General features: G+C 43.5%; 5 protein-coding genes and 2 non-coding genes across 9 annotated transcripts; 2 read left to right on the plus strand and 5 right to left on the minus strand.

The window, feature by feature from the left end:
• Positions 1–499: 499 nt before the first annotated feature.
• Positions 500–7,953, minus strand: LOC122615543. 2 transcript variants are annotated; one of them, XM_043790500.1, is made up of 5 exons: positions 7,852–7,953; positions 1,554–1,741; positions 1,311–1,468; positions 1,006–1,189; positions 500–855 (listed from the first exon to the last, which is right to left on the minus strand). In XM_043790500.1, the coding sequence occupies exons 1-5, from the start codon at positions 7,885–7,887 to the stop codon at positions 672–674; spliced, it is 750 nt and encodes a 249-aa protein (XP_043646435.1). In that variant the 5' UTR covers positions 7,888–7,953; the 3' UTR covers positions 500–671. The 2 variants fall into 2 exon arrangements, with proteins under 2 accessions (XP_043646435.1, XP_043646434.1); XM_043790499.1 differs by lacking the exon at positions 7,852–7,953 and adding an exon at positions 3,981–4,154 and having other exon boundaries at positions 501–855.
• A 2,693-nt stretch (positions 7,954–10,646) lies between these two features.
• LOC122615542 (zinc finger MYND domain-containing protein 10 homolog) lies at positions 10,647–12,351 on the plus strand. The gene is made up of 4 exons (XM_043790498.1): positions 10,647–11,412; positions 11,473–11,662; positions 11,734–12,173; positions 12,230–12,351. The coding sequence occupies exons 1-4, from the start codon at positions 10,742–10,744 to the stop codon at positions 12,282–12,284; spliced, it is 1,356 nt and encodes a 451-aa protein (XP_043646433.1). The 5' UTR covers positions 10,647–10,741; the 3' UTR covers positions 12,285–12,351.
• Positions 12,346–13,753, minus strand: LOC122615544 (40S ribosomal protein S12). The gene is made up of 4 exons (XM_043790502.1): positions 13,729–13,753; positions 13,597–13,639; positions 13,253–13,387; positions 12,346–12,740 (listed from the first exon to the last, which is right to left on the minus strand). The coding sequence occupies exons 2-4, from the start codon at positions 13,611–13,613 to the stop codon at positions 12,473–12,475; spliced, it is 420 nt and encodes a 139-aa protein (XP_043646437.1). The 5' UTR covers positions 13,614–13,639; positions 13,729–13,753; the 3' UTR covers positions 12,346–12,472.
• Positions 12,810–12,880, minus strand: LOC122618686. The gene has a single exon (XR_006326056.1). It is a non-coding gene; the product is annotated as a small nucleolar RNA U18 (small nucleolar RNA).
• On the minus strand, positions 13,470–13,540 carry LOC122618688. The gene has a single exon (XR_006326058.1). It is a non-coding gene; the product is annotated as a small nucleolar RNA U18 (small nucleolar RNA).
• Positions 13,754–14,558: 805 nt separating the features above from the next.
• On the plus strand, positions 14,559–17,368 carry LOC122615824 (adenosine kinase). Of its 2 annotated transcripts, none has more exons than XM_043790966.1 (3): positions 14,559–14,814; positions 15,643–16,126; positions 16,516–17,368. In XM_043790966.1, exons 1-3 carry the CDS (start codon positions 14,798–14,800, stop codon positions 17,050–17,052), a joined length of 1,038 nt encoding a protein of 345 aa, XP_043646901.1. In that variant the 5' UTR covers positions 14,559–14,797; the 3' UTR covers positions 17,053–17,368. The 2 variants fall into 2 exon arrangements, with proteins under 2 accessions (XP_043646901.1, XP_043646900.1); XM_043790965.1 differs by lacking the exon at positions 14,559–14,814 and adding an exon at positions 15,477–15,584.
• A 101-nt stretch (positions 17,369–17,469) lies between these two features.
• On the minus strand, positions 17,470–19,297 carry LOC122615825 (protein-S-isoprenylcysteine O-methyltransferase). The gene is made up of 3 exons (XM_043790967.1): positions 18,935–19,297; positions 18,501–18,872; positions 17,470–18,277 (listed from the first exon to the last, which is right to left on the minus strand). The coding sequence occupies exons 1-3, from the start codon at positions 19,172–19,174 to the stop codon at positions 17,990–17,992; spliced, it is 900 nt and encodes a 299-aa protein (XP_043646902.1). The 5' UTR covers positions 19,175–19,297; the 3' UTR covers positions 17,470–17,989.
• Between the last annotated feature and the right edge of the window lie 91 nt (positions 19,298–19,388).

Genomic DNA, 19,388 nt, shown 5'->3' on the forward strand with positions numbered 1-19,388 from the left:
ATCTGGCAACGGTGCCCACAGGGTGCCAGCAGCCTTTTTCATTTAAAATGCGACCGTTACATTTTAAATTTGTATTATACTTAAAACAAACGATTATTATTTACTACAAAATTATGTATTCTTATTAGTATTATAACTTTCTTTTTATAATGAAATTATGATTATTTCTTATAATTTTCCAGTCAAATGTCGGCTTGTGTGTAACCAAGCAACTACAGTCTATTCCAAAAATGAATACTAATATTTATTCCACCCTTTTTTAATAAAACACCTGCAATCACATTTCGAAACGAATGTTTTTATTTAGCATTTTCGAATGCCGTAATTAGGGGTTCTAATAAATACACACTACAAACGCACAGAGGCATTTAATCAATTTTGTTTAAATTTAGACTTAAAATTAGGATTTGATTATTTTTCGAGCAAAATTGCATTTCAATTTTATACAGCTGAGAAGGAATGAAAGTAAAGAATGAGAGATGGGGGAAAACATTAAATAACATTGCAAAATTGATTTCGCTACAAAAAATAATTCCTTTTAATTAAGCCAGCCAGCCAGCCAGCTCAGCCCAGCTCGGCTTGGCTCCGATCTGCTCCGACCCAAAGCTCGCTCAGTTCTTTTGGTTGCTGTTGGTGTTCCTGGTGGTTACCGCCTCCTCCCTCTCCTTCCCCTACGGTATCATGTTGGGCTCCTGGGCGGCACCCGTCGAATACTTGGGCTTGCACACGCATCCGCTTTCCACTAGCACGTAATCCTGGCCAGTCAGCGTCACCGGGCCGAGGGGAATGACCAGGAACAGGTAGGGCACATAGGTTTGCGTACACTCGCCGCGCACCACGTCGCACTCAGAGGATCTGCAATGGATCACAAAATTGAGTTTCAGAAGATGAATGATGATGTTTGGCATGCGAAAATTTGGAATAAAACCAGTACGTTAAGAAAATGTATATAAGCTATTTCCTCATTTCTTAGACCGAACTTTGGGACTCTAGATCGTTACTCACTCGCACACTTCGAAGACCACCTGCTGGAGGAGATCGGGGAACTTCTGGACGATGGTCACCGGCTGACCGGAGGTCAGACTCACTCCGTACATGGGCGCCGTGGTGTTGTAGCGCGTCTTGCAGAGGCGCGCCGGCGTCTCGCTCTTGCACTGCTGCGCCGGCGTGGCATTCTTCAGCGAACGACCTGTTAAGTTGCGATGCGATGCGATTGATTAATCAATCAAACAATCAATCAATCAATCAATCAATCCATCAATCAGGCGTTGATGGTTTGGTCAATCAGGCAGTGGTGGTGACCGACTTACCATAGCGACTGCTTCCGACGGCCTCGTTGTTCACCTCGTCGTAGGCCCTCAGCAGAGCACTGGTGGTTATGGCGGGGTCCAGTGTGCTGGGCAATTTGCTCTGGCGGCCACGTCGCGAGTTTCCGTTCCAGTTGGAGAATGTGCGCGCCACGGCCGCGCTGCAGAGATCCCAATTGGGTGGTCATATGGTCAGATGGGCGTTAGAAAAGAAAGTTACTGCCATATCATCACCAGCTGACTCACCTTGGATATGGCGCATTATTGGGCCCCAGGCAATCGAGCGAGTCCGTCAGCGCGTCACCCGACAGGTACTTCAGGCCACGCCCACCGCTGCAGCGGCTGGGGGGCGCATCGTCGCTGCTGTAACTTGGCCACAATGCCGCGTTTGCGCAGGTGAGTGCGATGCTGATGACGCAGAGAGCCGTTAGGTGCTGCAACGGATACGAAGCGACACGGATATGGGTTATGAAACGGGCCAAAAGAGATTATTCACACGGCTAACTGTGGCTCTTTTGTTGGCTCAATTATGGTTAGCTATTGTTAGACTGTAAAGTACTTCATCGAATTTATGTTGTGGATGTTTGTATTTTAAAGTTTAATACAATAGGAACGACATCAACAATATCAAGGAGAAATGATTTACTCTATCTACTGGCATAATAGTTTATGTTTCTATTATTATATTTCTTAACCATGATTAACTTTAACAACACGGAAAGACTTGTCTTAATTTCAAAGAATAACAACTTCTTGGAAAAAACAAATACTTAAAAGTCGAGTGACAAGCCCTTAAAAATGACTTAATTCGAAATAGGAATTTGTAGTACTTTTCATTTTTACTGCGGGTTTCTATTTCACTTTGATTAAAGTTGCCGAAATGTACTTTCTAAAATTGTCCCACGAATGCGAAACAAAGACATAATTAAGTGATGAAAATACCGAAAATAATTTAGATTAAAAATAACAATTAGTAACTTGCGTGGAAGAGATAAATTAAAAATCAAATTTCAATGATCACGTAGTAACGAAACGCACCCACAGAGTGTGAGAATAGTCTACAGAAACAAACACAGGAGCGTAACTATATTAAAGCCATATAATATCTTTTTCGCTAGCAATACAATAGTATTCAAGCATTTATAAAGACAACTGTACTTTAAAAATCATTTCTTGAAGTGCTGAATATGCTATGTTGTGATTAGTGGAAATATCAGTGACTTTAGAAATGTTGTATTTCTGTTGTTTGGTAGACTCATGACTTTAGGCCCGTGCTGATAACGGGTAATCGGCGGTAGAAGGAAAATTTCTGCCTCATGCACAAAGTACAACTAGTCTTACTGAACTGGGGTTCCGTAAGAGTTGTAACGTGTTTTATGGCCTGTCGTTGAACCGACGACCCTGACCATGGCCCAGCTATATACATATGTACATACTTGTCTAGTAGTTCGTTTTGGCTGGGGACTCTACGGAGTTCTGGGAAAAGGTTTAAAAGTACGCCACTGCAGACGATGGCGATTACGCGTTACAAGGGCTACTCTATTTGGTTTTGAAGAATGAGGGGATGTGGCCGATGAAAAGTTTCTATTTTCACATGCTTGACCCGCTTAGCCACGAAATCCATAAACAAATTAATTAAGCTCATAAATAATCATCTTGCGGGGGGGCAGCGCACGTGAAAGTAAAAACAGAGACGAAAACCCACATCGACTAGGAATGTTGGAAGTAATACATACGGACATACAGACATACGGACATACAGACATACGGACACTTTTCAGTGGCTTGGCATGCAAAGCTGACTTCTAATATGGTCTGAACTTTTTATTGCCTCTTCTCGCGGTTTTTATCCATCAGCTCGCATGTAGATATTTTCTTTCACTTTCTCCGTGCAGATTTGGCTGCTGATCAAGTGTCTGATTCGTGCCGAAAAACCCGTTTCGATTGAATTAAAATTGCAGCACAAATTTTGCCATTTTTTCTGCTTTTTTCTTACTTCTGTTTTTGGAAATTTTTGCATTTGACTTTCTGTCGAGAAAATCGCTGCACGTATGTACGATAATCGTTGCTTTTCTTCAAGCCTTTGTGCGAATGTCAATGGCGAAATACCGCAAATATTTCTTAATTGATATAAATATTTTCTTTCTGCTATTATTGTTTTGTTTGGTTCGCACACTTGGTAAGTTTGCTAGCCAACTTTCTTTTCAGTTAGACATTTGACAAAAAAAAAAATTACTGAAGAAAAACGAAGGGGCCATAATGGTCATTGCATGTGCGCTGCGGTGGTGGGAAAACAAAAACGAAAGCGAAATTCTATTATTTAATTCTTTTCCCATTCATTACACGAATTTAATGGGTCTGTGCGAGCGGAATAGGGGGCCTACACACGTGCAGACCAGTTGGGTCTTCAGGTTTGATGGTGCAACTATGGCCACAAGCACTTCCACTCTCACCGCGTCTTTTGTCGAATTCTTCTGAGAGGGGGCGGGGGGCTCATTAAACGCGCTTTTCTCGACATTGTCATTTCGTTGGTCGGACTTTCCGTTTTTTATGAGTCTTCAGCAATTTCGTTTAATAAATGCTCGCTGTCCCCTCTTAATTTAACATTAAAGCACTTGGGACCAGGAGAAGCCATTGCCATTTGAACCTGTCACTCACTAGACGCATTTCTACCTGGTAATTGCCCTCTTGATTGGGCCTTCGTTGTCTCCTAATGAGGCGACTTTCTTGGCTCTGTGGAGGGTTCATTGTAGTGATTGCGGCATGACTGTACCGAATGCAAATAATTTCGAACATAATTGGGCTTTGGAAATCGGCAAATCACGCATTAATCAAAAACCCATTGACTATCCGATGACAATTTCAGTTTGCCTTGTCATTAGGCTTACATAACAAAAACAACAATAACAACAGGGTGCACTACAACGATTTTCTATGCTCTGCTTTGTATTTGCCCGCGAGGAAAAGAAAAAAGAGACGAACTAAGCAAGGCTTGAAAGAACTTAGAGATGGCAGCGTGATTAATATCGCATAAACAGCAAGAAGAGCATAGACAAAAAGAGCAGACACACAAAATAATTAAAAAGGTATAAATACCAAATGTAGGGTTACAAAATAACAAGCAATTGGAAATACGTACTTGTGTGGTTATAAAAACATGATTTTTAAACAATGAAATAACGCTTTGATTAATAGTAATCACTATAACCATACTCATTAAAAGAATTGAATTAAAACAAAGTTGTGAAGATTTTATCCTGCGTTAAAGTATTGTGGAATTTGTTAGTATTTATATTTGTCAAGTGGCGTAATCCATCCTTGCAATTTAAGGAGTCTATAATACAGATTAAGTCGGCTTTAATCTAGTCGACTTCGTGTCACGAGGTAAGCACGACTTATACCATCCCTATAAAGAACCGATGGCAAAGAGACGCCACAACAGCAACAAACGGCAAAAAGAGACAAAGCGACGGGCAAAACTGTCAAGAGCAGCGGCTCTGTTCGTGGATCAGGTGCCGTTATAACGAGGTTAACGACCCACATCGCCATCTCCCTCTGATGCCATCTCTCTATCTCGCTTTCTCACTCGCTGGCATAAACAAACATTGGCGTTTAATAACAAATGAAATAAAATTCTAACAGCTCAGCTGCACGGGTGAAAATTGGTTTTGGGAAAGCATGACAATGTCGACAGATTATTGACAGCCAACAAATAGCCGCCGGTGACTGTGACTTTGCCTGTGACTGTGACTTTGACTTTGACTGCGACTTCGATAGCTGGCGTTGCACGCGATGTTGTTACTGGTTGAAACTAGGAACTGGTTTATTGATAAGCGTAGCCCATAGCCCCGGGCATTCCCCCTCCCTCGGAGTTCCATATTCTCAATGGATGTCAGTGATAATGCATTGTGATTGAAACGAATCGAAAGAGAGAACTGTGCTTGGCCGTTGGCTTTGACTTCGCTTGACTGACACAATTTCCCAAAGGCCTTTGTTCGCCGATTGTGGATCAGTTGGTCAGGAAAAGCCGATGAAAAGCAAAGGCCAATTGTTATTGTTTGGAAGAAGCTGTCAACAGCGAGGCGTGTCGAAGAACAGGTATAAATTGATGCTAAATGATGTATGAGGTTTCAACTCTTCAACCGAAAACTCGGTGTGTGCCATGTTGACTTAATGCGTGATTGGTTATCCATCCATAGGATAAGATAGGATTATCTACAGAAAACATCCTAGTAAAACATTGAAACTATTGATTGGAACACCTTGATTATGCAGAAGTGATTTTACCATTTATCGATCAATTACATCGCCTCAAGAACAGTTTCTGTGCAACTCTGTATCTTTTTTTTTTTTTTTTGCTACTTTCCAGCACCGTTGCGCATTAGACCGTTGTTTTATGTTGTGTTTTTCATTATTTTTTTTCGTTCCGCGACAGACAACAAAGCTCGATGCCGTGATAACCCCGAAGCGACAAAACTTTCAATGGGTTTTTTCCCTGAAGAAGCAGCCGCTATGCAGATCACGTTTTCCCAGACCAATACCAATACCCAGAGCAAGACCAAGACCAGAAAAGGCCAGGCCAGACCGCAAAGTTAGAGCGGGACAGGTGCAATGGACCTGGCTTATTGCGCCTTTGGCCATCGCCGCTCCGTTTCACTCCCCCGCACTTGGGACTTGGTCGACGACAGCGGCGCTTTCATTTTTGGACCGCGTCCATTGTCCAGATGGTGGGATTCGAATCGAGGAATCCATGGAATCCATGACGTCCGTGGAAACGGGGCTAACTATGAGGCCGGGCTGACCAAAACTAGAACCGATGTATCTCAATGACAATGGGCAACACTTTTACTCATTACGCTCTCGGTTTTAATGCCACGGATCTAGATACATATCTGGGCAGAAGTTTCACTGGATGATTCGCATCATTATCTTCTGGGCAACCCAGTAATGTTAGCTTTTGGCGCTACATTCAAGTCGGCAATTAACACAATGGTATGACAATACTCTCCTGACAATCAGAACAAAGCTGTTGTAATGTTGGAAATATTTGACCCAGAACGCCGTTGTGACTAACAGTTTATAACTTCGTTTCGCAAATAGTTATAGGCACCTAAGAATCCCCGTGTTAAACCAAAAAGACCAAGAATACCGGAACATGAGACGCTCGAGTGGGAATCTTTTACCTGTAGGGCAGAATCAGAGACTCCGACGGCCGCAACCCATAAAAATCAAAGTATGAATATATTTAGCCTACTTTTTATAAAATTTTTATTTTGCTTTTGCCCACGGCGTGCTCGGCACTCGAGCATTTAGGCGACGCTTTGAATCATCGCTACACTGTCCACAAATGCACACTTTTTTTTATTCCCAAATAAGCAGTTTTTTTTTTGAGCGTTCACTGGCAGAATGAATCACTTATCGTAATCATATGTTAAATGAACACATGTTCATGAAGTAAAATGTACAGAGTATCACACATTTTGAACAACTAACAGTGCTTGTCAGAGATATATCCATTTGTTTCTGTGTGGATTATGGGTTAAATCGTTAAATTTGCTGGGCAAGCAGAGAAAACAACCGATCGAAAACCAAAACTCCTCCATTCAAGGGAAATCGTTGACCAAGCGATTTGATCGAGTGGGCGTGCTTTTGGCTTTCTCGCCATCTGCCTGATTAGCATTCTCATGAATCCAAAGTCGGTCAAGTTCACAGGGATTGCTTTGGCCCCTACGGGCTCATACCCAACATACCCTGCAACTTAGGGCTCACAAGCGGTGGTAGTAAAAAGAAAAGTATTTTTCCCACAGGAATGCAGCTGCATTCCGCACTCCACCGTGCCCAATCGCAGGGTCAGATCTCCTGCCGCATTCCTCGACCTGCCGAGAGGGCCATATATCATTGGAATGTATGTACATACATATGTATGTAACCATAACCGCGAGAGATCTCTAACTCGAACTTTTGCCAATTCAAGTGGCAGGGCCTAGACGTGAGTCGAATACCCGAGTATACCCATAGATACACAATTTGGGGGGTAACGCTGCCTAGTAAAAGTTATTTGGCCATGGTAAATTCATTAAAAATGCGTCAAGACCGGCCAAAAAGAAAGTCCAAGAAAGGTGCTAATTCATGCCATCGGCATCGATCGGGGCTACACAGAAATGGGTCGAAGTGGGCGAAACGCCGGAGCACCGAAGAGCTGCCCAATGTGGAGTGCCATCCCATCAGAACCCAACCCATGCCATTACTCCGCGCTCCAGGCAGGCACTTAGTGGACCACCGAAGGTGTTGCCTGGCTGCGGGATGCACACACATGTGTGTATATAGCCATATTATATGCGTTCTTTATGCCATACTATACTGCTATACTGGTTTCCAAAAGGAACACGACGTCGCAGACGAGAACAATGCCAAGTTCAGGCAAAAACATATAGAAAGAATGAAAAAGAAAATCCAAGACGTGTAAGAGATCTTGCAGCTGCCACTCCTTGTGGGCGCTACGGCTTTGGTGTCTTTATTTTTTGTGCTTATTGGGGTCACTTACTTTGACAGAACTTCTACTTAAGCACCGGTATTCCATTTTGTAGCTGCGTGTGTTGCCTGGATGGTTGCTTGGATGGATGGTTGGTTGGTTGGTTGATTGTTGGCTTATTGGCTGTACTTGGGGCACTTGAGGTGTTCTGTCGAACGTCTTGTCTCGTATATCGTGTCTTCTGCCGGCGACTTGTCCGATTCGAATTGCCTTTTCACTACACTTCACGAAACGAAACGAATAAACTCGCACACGGAACGTATCGCCCAAGCCGCTGATTTCACTTGAATGCCCCTGTTCGGAAACTCTTTGTGGAGGTAACGCGCGTCCAACAACCGAACAACTCGAGCGCTCAACCTGAACTGACGGCCCAGGTAACGTTTACCATTCCTTAAGCACTTGGTGTCTCGCTGCTGCTAATGGGATCTTCGGATTCGGCTACATCGCACTCGTAACCTGTTGCTGTCGTGCCAAGTGTTGCTGCTGCTGCTGCTGCAGATGTTGCTGCTGTTGCTGCTGCTGCTGCTGCTGCAGATGTTGCTTCTGCCGCTGCTGCTGCGACTGGAGAGGATCGGGTTGCCCGCTGGCATTGTGGGTGCCGATCTGGATACATGTGCATGCTCCGCAAGAAACAATCGAGGCAGAAGCAAGCCAGGAACATCAGGCTGTAGCAGAGGCACACGAAAAGCACAAACCCGACCAGAAATGACAGGATTATGGAAAGGAAACTCATTATGCTGCCACAGCTCAATAAATCAAATCAATACTTTATTTACTTTTTGAATTTCAACGAGTTAGTTAATTTGTAAACCATCTGAAGATCATTGGATCCACAGCATTCTAGGGATGCTACGTCCAACAAGACTAAGCTGCCTTCAAGAAAGTGTCTTCACATTTTTTTTCAAACATATTACGTTCTTTTTGATTGTTGGAAATAGATCTCACACAATTGGTTAAGTTAGCAATGTAAAGAGGATCAAGGAGGCTGCCATCGTAGACTTTAATGTTTGACATTCATAAAAGATTGTTTTAGTGTACTATACACATGGGATTTTGCTTTGGCTGGCATTTTGAACACATCCTCTTGGCTCTATACTATCTTCTATGGTTGCCACTGCTTGCTGAGTCATGGGTGATCCAACTGCCATCATTTGTCGAGGCTGAGGATTCTCCCGGGGCACACGTGGTTCCAGATGAAGGGCTCGCATCAGTAACGCGCAGCACCCGCAACAGATGAGGCAAACGAAGCAGACACAGCACAATATAAGAAAGGTTGCTATAATGATCGGAATGAATGCCAGTCGAATGCCTTTAAACATGTTTTTTTAACGATTTTTTCTACTAAAATCTGTCTCAAAATATGCTATTTGAAGTTAAAATATCAGCAATACAAATAAAACTTGCTGAACTTTCAGAATGTAAAGATGCCATGATTATCAGGGGGAGCAAATGAATACCGCGTTTTGAATGATTCAAAGTGGATCTGGTGTTACATGGCTGTTTCAATCAGAAAAATCACAGAAAGCAAAAAAGGTTGAAAAATTGTATTTTGTTTTTAACTTAAATATGCATGTTTACATCTTAATGCAGCTATAGTATTTCGTGTTAGCGCATCATTTAATTTTTTAGGTTTTTGAAAGTGTAAATAGTAATAATGACGTGAGAAAATAAATTTTAAACGGATAAGACAATACTGGCGGGAAAGGGTTTCCACCTTCACACGAATCTGAAAGCATTGCAAACAGACTTATCGGTTAATTGGTTATCGATTAATGGCATTACGCAATCGCGCATTTTGTAAATGCCCATCGCTCCATTTCTTTCACCGCGTCTGGCAATTAAAAGGCGCTTTTCATTTTCTTTTGGGAAAGTTATCATGCCATGGGTACATATATATTCGTTTCAATTCGCTTCGGTTATTATCGAAAAATGAAGAAAACGCCGAAAGGCCACAGAAACTTTCATAGTGGTCGTATGTAACTTTTTCCCCATCGGCCAAACGACATTTGAAGTCAATTGTCGTCGCGTCGTGCAGAAAAAGCGCTCGACCGCTGCTAGGGGTATATAAATAAAATTCAATTAAATGAATACTAACAATTGAAACAAACGCACTGCCACAAAGCGGCGAAAGAAACATGAGACCCCCGCCCCGCTGCCTCGCTGCCCCCCCATCCACACATCTCTTTTCTCAAATGACACGCTACGCATGCGCAGTGTCAACGCAACTTTTCAGCGAAAGTGACTGAACGAGTTCCAATTGTCCACGGCCGACGCGCCAAACGCCTTTATCGGCGCGGTGGCCAACAATTAAGTGGCCTGCCGTAATATGTGGCTGCCAAAATAAATGAAAACTGCCCAAGTGCCAAGTGCCTGCGGGACTGCTGCCGAAGAGCACGTTTATTTTTTAAAAAAGTTTACTAACTTTATGCGTCTAGACGCCCATACTTGATTCTGCAGTTGGTTCGTCTTCTACGTCCCCAAATCTAACTTATTACCATCCTTTGTACATTATGATGATAAATACATATGCATATGTTTGGTTGTCAATAGTAGAAGCTATTTTCAGGATTCCTAAACGTTTAACTGTTTCTATACCACCCAATAGTTTCCTTCCATGTTTCAAAGACCTTAAACAAATGTTTAATTTGCATTCATGATTTCTGTACAAAAAGATTGATATTCAAATTTAATGCATTAAATGCAACTTTCAGAAATGCTCAATGTTCCCGCAGATACATATGTACATAGCTTTTTAGAATCCTAGCAACCGCTGCCTGCCATGGCAACCGAATATGTTTATTTAACTCTGTCAATCTGTAGTTGTCATTAACAAAACGAGCCGGAAAAAACGTGTATTGAAATTTTCCAGAATTATTGAAAACTATACAAAAAAGAAACGAAAATGGTGAACTTTGTGTATCCGGAGGAAATGTATCTCTTTGTGGAGAGCATTCGTCCGTTTGAGGTGCGCGAGGTGGGCAGCTCGAAGTGGCTGGAGGTGCACGAGATGATCATCAGGCTCAGTCAGCAGGCCGCCTTGGAGCTGACCCAGAATCGCGAGGAGGAGGTGAAGGAGTTCCTCATCTCGCGCGACAAGTTGCGCGTGCTGATCCACGAAGCCTATTGCGTAACCCTGTGGAAGACCCGTGTTCTGCCGCATCTGCTGGAGATCGATCCCAATCCGCAGGCCACGTTTCTTATCTACACGGTGCTCTATCATGAGGCTGCTTTGGTGGCCCTCCTGGATGTGTGCCTCTACCATCCGAGTGGCTGTGAGACGCTGCAGGAGTCCGTGCTGGATTTGATTGACTATTGCGCCCAGGCCGTTTCCCAGGTCATTGGCTTGGTCAGCATGGGTTACCACGAGAATGAGACAAAGCTGGACGTGGACGAGGCAGTGCTCACGGAGCTGGAGCGCCAAAAGCGCGACTTTATCTATAAGATTGGGCTGCGCTGCATCTCAGTGCTGAATTACATAGCGGACAATGTGTCACTGTTTCATCTAAGCGCCGCACGCCGTTTACTGGTGACCCATGATATTCCGTGGCTCATGGTCGATGTGCTCTGCTTTCGGTGAGCAGCAAGGATCATTGAGCTGTTGTTCTTAATTCACATACTTTCTTATCATCTTAGTCCGTGGCAGAGGAAGACCAGCAAGGGAATTCAGAAGTTCATCGAGGAGAAGTGGACCAATGTGGACGACGTCACCAAGATTGTCAAGCCAGAGGCGCAGGCCTGGTTTTGTGTGCGCCAGCTGCTCCTAAACGCCCAGATCATGGAGAACTATGCATTCAACGAAGCACGCTGCAAGCAGTTGGCCAAGGTTAGTGACGACCTAGTTCTCTGACCAGAGCGCTGACTTACCAAGATGATAACTCACCGCATTTTCCTTAGCTTTTGGGTCTCATGCACGAGACTTTGCTGGACCAGCTGCCACCGCTAATAGAGCTGAAGGTGTTCCTCAGCCGGATGACGCTTAGCGGCAATACGGCCAAGTCGCAGCCGCTATTGCTGGAGGACATTCCGCAGATACAGGAGGATCTGCTTAAGGATGTCGATGAATGCGGCGGCTTCTATCAGATTGCCCAGGATCAGGACGCTGTGTTTCTTAGCAAGAACAAGGAAAACATCTGCGCTTTGGCCACTCGTCTGAGCAAAGCATACGGCACTGACTTGCTCTGTGAGCTGGAGCAGAATTTAGATGATCTTAAGGTGGGCGAAGAAAAGGATGACGACGCTGGTGGCGATGGAGACGCCGACCACACTTGCGCCACTTGCCAGGCGAAGGCCAAAAAGAAGTGTGCCGGTTGCAAGAAAGTGCACTACTGCACCCGGTGGGTTAGACGCAACTTTTATGGAGTTCGCTTTATCTATAACTTCTTTCTTTCAGTGATTGTCAGCTCAAGGACTGGCCGCAGCACAAGCTCGTCTGCCTTAAAAACTAATTGTAGCCCAGCTAATATACAGACAAAAATCGTTTCATTAGAATAGAACATTCCAAAAATGTAAAAAGGTCAACTTTCTTTTATTTTTTCATCTGGATTCAGGTGCATTACGTTTTATTTTCAATTAGCGAATAGCTTAAAAAAAAACTTTCACGTAGTCTCTCATTCAGCAAGCAGGGTACAGCTGTTTAGCTGTTCTGCCTGAGATGGTCCTTAACCACGTCCAAAGCGGGTGTCTCCTCACCGAAATCCTTGATCACGACCACGGAGCAGCCGCACACCTTGCGGGGCTTGCCCTCCTTGTCGATCTTGCACAGACCGGACCATTCGCCCAGCTTCTTGTGCGAGTCCACGCGGATCAGGGGGATCTGGTGCTCGTTGCACAGGGCGGTGACCAGCTTCTTGTAGTTGGGCTCGTCGAAGGACTCGGCCAGGATGCACAGGACAGCCTGACGCCTGTTGGGAACACAAGAAATTAAAATTAGTAATGGTTCTTTTCATCTAATGCAACTCTATTCGCTTTCATTTGCTCAGTAATTGGAAGGTTTTTAATCAATATAAATTCATAAACACGGACCAATTAATTTCATCATAGGCAGATCAGCAAAAACAATTTGATTTCACGTGGAAACACTTCTTGGGATTTAGTGTTAAGAATCTTAGAATATAATAAATGCTAAATAGTTTTACAATTGATAAACGATATAAAAAGTCAAGGAAATATAATCTATTTGCAGTAAATAGGTTAAGTTGAATGAAGACCGGTACTTTTTAAAACGTGGTCTATGCATTTTAAGAGATTTCAATTTAATTATTTATATATTCCCATCTATCAATCATTTAAGTCGTTTAAAACTACAGATTAGTTGACTTTGATATGTATTGCTCCCATTTCAACCCTCTGCAAACGCATCGACAACCCCAAGAAGTGAAAACCACATTGATGTCCAGATTGTGGGATTACTTACTTGTCCAGGGCCTTGCAGGCCTGGTGGATGCCATGGACGAGTCCATCGGCGATCAGGGACTTCTTCAGGACCTCCTGGAGGGCAGTGTTAATGTCCATGGCGCCATCGAGCACGGGGGCGGCGGAGGGAACATCACTAGATGGGAAAACATATACTATTAGTAATCAATAGCACCAAATGCCATGTTGCATCGCACAAAAAATTCGATTTAGCCTTGCTTGTTCAGTAATTGGAGAATTTATAATCAATGGAAATTCATAAACACGGACCAATTAATTTCATCAACAAGAGGTTTGCCGAGCAAGGCGAAAAATGCATTTTTCGTATATGAAACATCCACTTACACATCAACGTCGGCCATTGTTCTGCGGTAAAGGATGCACTGCACTGGAAATGAAAGTTAAAAGTTTATATTTATTACATTTTCGATGAGAAAACCTCTTTATGTTGGCGAAATAAATTTCACACATCTGTACCTTTTGACAACCGGAAAGAAAGAGACCAAAATCGGCATGGCTTTGGAGATGTGACTTTCCTGCTATCGATAGTTTAAGCAGGGCTGCACTTTAAAGCGATCGATAATGGTCTAAATGGAAATTGATGCCAAGTTCGCACTGCAGTCAACATAACTATCGCAACATATTTATTTATTTAAAACTAACTTAAAGTATAAAACTATAAGGCAACTGAGCATTTGCAACAAAGGCCTTCCGCTCGTCTAGGGTGACAATGGATTAAACAGAGCGAGCGGAAAATATATTTTTATATTTTTCGCCTGTGCGGTTATTGGTTGGGTCGCAACATATTAGTTACACTATTATTTACATTGATGACTCAAAAAAGTGGCTTTGTTAGTTTAATTAATTTGGCTGGGTTTTCAAGCCTTCTGGTAAGTCAAATTATTTATGTTTCATATATATATTTCTAAAATTAACTTGTTTGCTACAGTAATCTATTTAATTCCAGGCGACATTTTCACAAAATCCTAAAACTAAAACTAAAAAACTAATTTGACGGGTTTTCAGACCGTCTGATAAGTCAAATCGTTAAATTAAATATTTATATATATGTATAAATAGTGCACAGAAATAAATCTGTTTTATCTTAACCCTTTGTTTTTGCATGATTTATCTTTTGGTAAGTAAAGTTGGTACATTTAAAAATGTATATTTGTGCTACTCAGATTTTTGCTCAGAAATCTTGTTCAATCCAGGGAATTTTCTCGAAGTGCACAGAAATATCACTGTTTCGCGTGTGGCCACGCGTTAGTCACAGATACTTGACCCGTGGCACCTGGTAACACCGAGATAAACAATCCCGATTTCCCAAACGCCCGCAACTCGCGCTTCCGACGACGGCAGCCCGTGCTAAAACGCCTATAAATACACGCGACTATATCGCCCGATTCGATTCTCCGCCAGATAGCGATTTGAACCAGTTGAGCGCGCACCCGGAGATCTGAAGTGCAATAGCTTGTTTATGTTTACATAAGAAGCCAGCCGAGCCAGCAGCAGCAACAGTAACAGCAACAACAACGCGAGAAGAATGACGAGCACGCTACAGTAAGTTGCAAGTGTAGTTGTGGTGTTTTATCATTAACAAAATAAAAAAGAATATGAAGAAAATAGAAAATAGCCGCCATGTGCTCCCGATTCTCGTGTCGCACACACGCACCATACACACAATATAATTGCCGAAAATTTACAGCGGCATGTGAAAATCGTGTGCCTTGCGTGTCTGTGTGCGCGTGTTTGCCTTCGTTATCTGGAACTCAGAAACTACGATCTCCAAATGTTGATTCGTAAGATACAAAAAATAGCAGGGGTGTGCCGGGGAGCGTGTGAATGAATTAGTACATATATCATCCGGCCGGGTTCTTCGACGCCAGAATCTCTCGAATCCGAAATATGCGACTGATAAGCAGGTCGAATTCTTGCCAACAACTATAAGCATTATCGTAAACAAGAGCACACTGGCGTCCCGCAAATTGATGTTGCCTAGTTAAGCTGCGATAATTTGATAAGCCCTTCATATATTTATGCCTATCCGAACATTTATAAGTTTGTAAGATTAATATTAATGAGGAGATGGAATAAGCTTTAAGTTTTAAGTTAAAGATTTTCCGTGCACTACATACCGGGCGTATACGGAATATTTCAACAGCCAGTCATCTTCCACTGGGGGTAGGGCTATCTCTGAGGTTCATCGCCAGCTGATTGCGCTGAAAGCTCTGACTGAACACTAGTATTGTTGAGTGGCATTGTTAATTGGGCGCATTAGCGTCAGGCCCTCAGACGAGTAACATGTGCGATCGTATCAGCAGTAACATTAGGTTTGGGGAAAGTGCTATGTACTGATCGAAATAATACAAATGATTTTCTGTTCCACAGAGAAGGAATCCTGGTCGGATGCGGCAATCCGCTGCTGGACATCTCCGCCGTTGTTCCCCTGGACTTCCTGCAGAGGTACTCTATGAACGAGGATGATGCGATCCTGGCCGAGGACCGACACATGCCCATTTACGGGGAGCTGGTCGAAGGCTACCAGGCGGAGTTCCTGGCAGGCGGATCCGTGCAAAATTCTCTAAGGATTGCCCAATGGATTCTGCGTCAACCCAGGGTTGCAGTGTTCTTCGGCTGTGTCGGCGAGGATAGGTACGCCGGTATCTTGAAGGAGAAGGCGCAAGCCGCCGGACTAGATGTCCACTACCAGGTGAAGCAGGACGTGCCCACGGGTACCTGCGCTGTACTGATCACCGGCACTCACCGATCGCTCTGCGCTAATCTGGCGGCGGCCAACAACTTTACCATCGATCACCTGGAGGAGCCCAGCAACAAGGCTCTGGTGGATAACGCCCAGTACTACTACATTTCGGTGAGTACATGGCTTCTGCTTTGAGATTTGGGAATGCAATCGATGCAGGAAGTAATAACTAAATGGCACAACGGGATGTGAGTTGTTATAGCGATTGCAAACGAGTGAGAGATATGCCATATATGTATATGATAACAGTCGAGTTCATTAATTGCACATTAGTGTAGTTCTTACCCTTCCAAAATAACTTTCCTCATTTATTACTTATAACTTCTTAACCTTATCAAGCCTTACTAAAACTGTTCATGAATAAATATGCATAGTAATGTGGAAAATGTTTTTAGAACAATTCATATCCTAACCACATATAAGGATACGAAGTATATGAAATGTTCTCATTCCAACATAAAGATCAAATGTATAATACTTAACCTATTCCATTTCCCCAGGGCTTCTTCCTCACTGTGAACCCGCCCAGCATTATGCAGGTGGCGGCCACCGCCCACGCCAAACAGCGACCGTTCCTAATGAACCTCAGCGCACCATTCATATCGCAATTCTACATGGCACCGCTGCTGGCCGCCCTGCCATACGTGGACATCATCTTTGGCAACGAGGCGGAGGCTCAAGCCTTCGCCGAGGCCCAGCAGTGGCCCAGCGGGGACCTGCGCGAGATTGGCAAGCGACTGGTGGCGATGGAGAAGAAAAACCCGACGCGGCCGCGCATTGCCATCCTCACGCAGGGCTGCGATCCTGTGCTGCTCATCCAGCAGGATTCGGTGCAGGAGTTCCCGGTCACGAAATTGGCGGTGCATGAGATTGTCGATACCAATGGCGCTGGGGATGCATTCGTTGGAGGTTTCCTCTCGCAGTTTGTGCAGGGCAAGTCGCTGGACGTCTGCATCAGGTGCGGAAACTATGCAGCCGGGCACATTATCAAGAATCCGGGATGCACATACACCGGCGAACCGGAGTTCGTCGAGTAAATCCGGATGCGGAAGCTACAGAAACCTTACACACACGATGACATAGAAGGAGGCAGGCAAAGCGCAGCAAGATTTGCTATTGTTAATTAAGTAAATGAGAGTGACTAAGACATTTTGTTAACACTGATAATTGTTTGTACATATAACCCACACTCAGACACATACAAAAGCATACACATGTGGAATGACATGGACAAATAGCGAGAGTGAGGCTTGTGTCTTATAGATAGAGCAATATTCGAATTTAAATTGATAATAAAACAAAAGTGACACACGCGAGCGAAACACAAAAGTCAACAGTTTGCACAACTTGAAATCGTTGTTTTCTATTTCAGATAAGAGGTGGTTGTCCCAAAAGGAGGCACATTTCTTCATCCCTTTATTAATGGGGTTTTTTATCAAATCGTAATTGAAATGATTCATTAACTGATTAGCCCTTTCTATTCTAGATCTGATAATATTATATAGCTGACGTAAAAGTGCTATTGTGCGATTCCTGAAAAAGTTATTTAGCAAATTCTTGTATAACGACCTTTACACATTGTATATAAAACAAGATACAAAGATCTATTGATGTTCAAAGTTACAAGCAGACTCATCAGCAGATAAGATTATCAGCAACATTAGATAGAAAAGTTAAACATCAAATAATCTCTGAAACACGCAGCTGTTACATTTCGTTGCTAATACGACCCATAAATTCACAATCAACCTAAAAATGATAAGATTATGAGCAACATGCTTTGACTAGTTTATGAATACAAAACAACATGCTAAATATTAGAAAACTTATTTTGAAAAACAATGTGCTCGTAAATCTTTCTTTTTTTTTCGCTATACAAAAGAGAACTGTTGTGTACCTTGTATACCTAAACCTAAAATAGAATTCTGTTGTTTGCCATGGCGACTTGTGACATTGAACCTCAGATCGGTGGCACTAATCGATCAGATAGCCCCGGATGAAGGGCAGGCCCGTTGGTACCCGCTTCTGATAGCGCACATAGTCGGACTGGAAGAAGTTGAGCAGGGAGTACTCCTCGACGTAGATGCGATCGTGGAAGAACAGCCAGCTGACCAGTGTGTAAATGCAGATGCATATGGGATTCAACAGCACAATCTGGGTGCCGATGGACCACCAAAACCAACCGACATATGACGGGTGACGGCAGTGTGCGTAGATCCCGCTTGTTATCAGCCTGTGATCCGAGTGTTTCTCGTTTTGGACCTGTAGAAAATTAGGAAGTTTGTAAATTAGATTTATGTGGTAAGAAGTTTAAAAGCTACTTTCCATATTAGGTACTAACTTCTCTAATATGCATTTTAGTTAATTTAAATTAGTCTTTATATAGACATTTCTGTCGTGGAAACGCCATTGCTGAATAATAATGTTATTATTTCTTAAGTGCAATATTTAATTGTCCCTGTTGTGAAAAAGTAACCCAACTAACCAAGTGAGTGAAGCTGCGACCAGCTGTGATGATGGCTGCCTTGCGAACCACTTCGCCCAGCGCGCACAGGACCACGCCCGCCAGCCATATGTATCCGTATCTCTTGAACTGCGGAAGGAAGTACACCTCTAGTGAGAACTCAATCCAGCTGGCTGCCGCAGCCAGTCCGTAGTGCACGGAGTGATTCAGCATGAAGGAGTCGAGACTAAGAGTGCGAGGATTAGCGAAGGCGATAACGAGGAACTCCGAGTAGTGGAAGAGGGACATGAAGCAGCCGTAGACGCCAAACTGCTGCCATTCGGTGGGAGCAAAACAGATGACCAGCACACTCACGGCCATGGCAAAGCCTAGGAAGGATGCCCTAATGGCCACCTATGGGGCAAGAATAGTTAATACCACTGATAATGTTTATCAGGTTTCATCGAGTGACTCACCTGGTAGTCATGGTTCCTCAGCACAAACCGTATTATCATGTTAATCAGGGCGTAGTAAAGAAAAGGACCCCAGAGCACGGCGCCCCACACTTGTGGCACCATCCCATAAAGGATCTGAGGCACCGAGGGGATCAGGACTAGAGCTGCGGTGATCACAAAACAATATAAACTGATGCGGCCTTCGGAACACAGGCTGGATCCTCCGGTCCCAGGAGCAGGGACTCGGCTTTTTGCACACATGGCTGAGGAATCAGGACACTTTTTGTGCTGCTGCTGTGCGCAAAAACACTGAAATTGAAGTTTTTCAAAACATTTGCTTGGTTCAATGCGTCGAAATGTAAATAAACCGGCAAAGCTTTCGATAACGATAGGCAGCACAGTGAATGTCCGCTAAGGCATACGACTCGTGGACATCATATAAATTAAAAATATAATTTTTACAGCCTTTGTATCC

This window comes from Drosophila teissieri, chromosome 3L (assembly GCF_016746235.2).
Source record: "Drosophila teissieri strain GT53w chromosome 3L, Prin_Dtei_1.1, whole genome shotgun sequence".
NCBI classification, from domain to species: domain Eukaryota; kingdom Metazoa; phylum Arthropoda; class Insecta; order Diptera; family Drosophilidae; genus Drosophila; species Drosophila teissieri.

Coding starts and splice junctions, on each gene's coding strand:
- LOC122615543 (XM_043790499.1), bottom strand. CDS start 4,103: ATGTTCGAAATTATTTGCATTCGGTACAGTCATGCCGCAATCACTACA. Junction 1,469..1,553: donor AATAATGCGCCATATCCAAG/GTGAGTCAGCTG, acceptor GGATCTCTGCAG/CGCGGCCGTGGCGCGCACAT. Junction 1,190..1,310: donor CGTCGGAAGCAGTCGCTATG/GTAAGTCGGTCA, acceptor GCAACTTAACAG/GTCGTTCGCTGAAGAATGCC.
- LOC122615542 (XM_043790498.1), top strand. CDS start 10,742: ATGGTGAACTTTGTGTATCCGGAGGAAATGTATCTCTTTGTGGAGAGC. Junction 11,663..11,733: donor GCTGCAAGCAGTTGGCCAAG/GTTAGTGACGAC, acceptor CATTTTCCTTAG/CTTTTGGGTCTCATGCACGA. Junction 12,174..12,229: donor AAAGTGCACTACTGCACCCG/GTGGGTTAGACG, acceptor TCTTTCTTTCAG/TGATTGTCAGCTCAAGGACT.
- LOC122615544 (XM_043790502.1), bottom strand. Junction 12,741..13,252: donor GCCTGCAAGGCCCTGGACAA/GTAAGTAATCCC, acceptor TGTTCCCAACAG/GCGTCAGGCTGTCCTGTGCA.
- LOC122615824 (XM_043790965.1), top strand. CDS start 15,556: ATGTGCGATCGTATCAGCAGTAACATTAG. Junction 15,585..15,642: donor CGTATCAGCAGTAACATTAG/GTTTGGGGAAAG, acceptor TCTGTTCCACAG/AGAAGGAATCCTGGTCGGAT. Junction 16,127..16,515: donor CCCAGTACTACTACATTTCG/GTGAGTACATGG, acceptor CCATTTCCCCAG/GGCTTCTTCCTCACTGTGAA.
- LOC122615825 (XM_043790967.1), bottom strand. CDS start 19,174: ATGTGTGCAAAAAGCCGAGTCCCTGCTCCTGGGACCGGAGGATCCAGC. Junction 18,873..18,934: donor TGAGGAACCATGACTACCAG/GTGAGTCACTCG, acceptor CTTGCCCCATAG/GTGGCCATTAGGGCATCCTT. Junction 18,278..18,500: donor GTCGCAGCTTCACTCACTTG/GTTAGTTGGGTT, acceptor AATTTTCTACAG/GTCCAAAACGAGAAACACTC.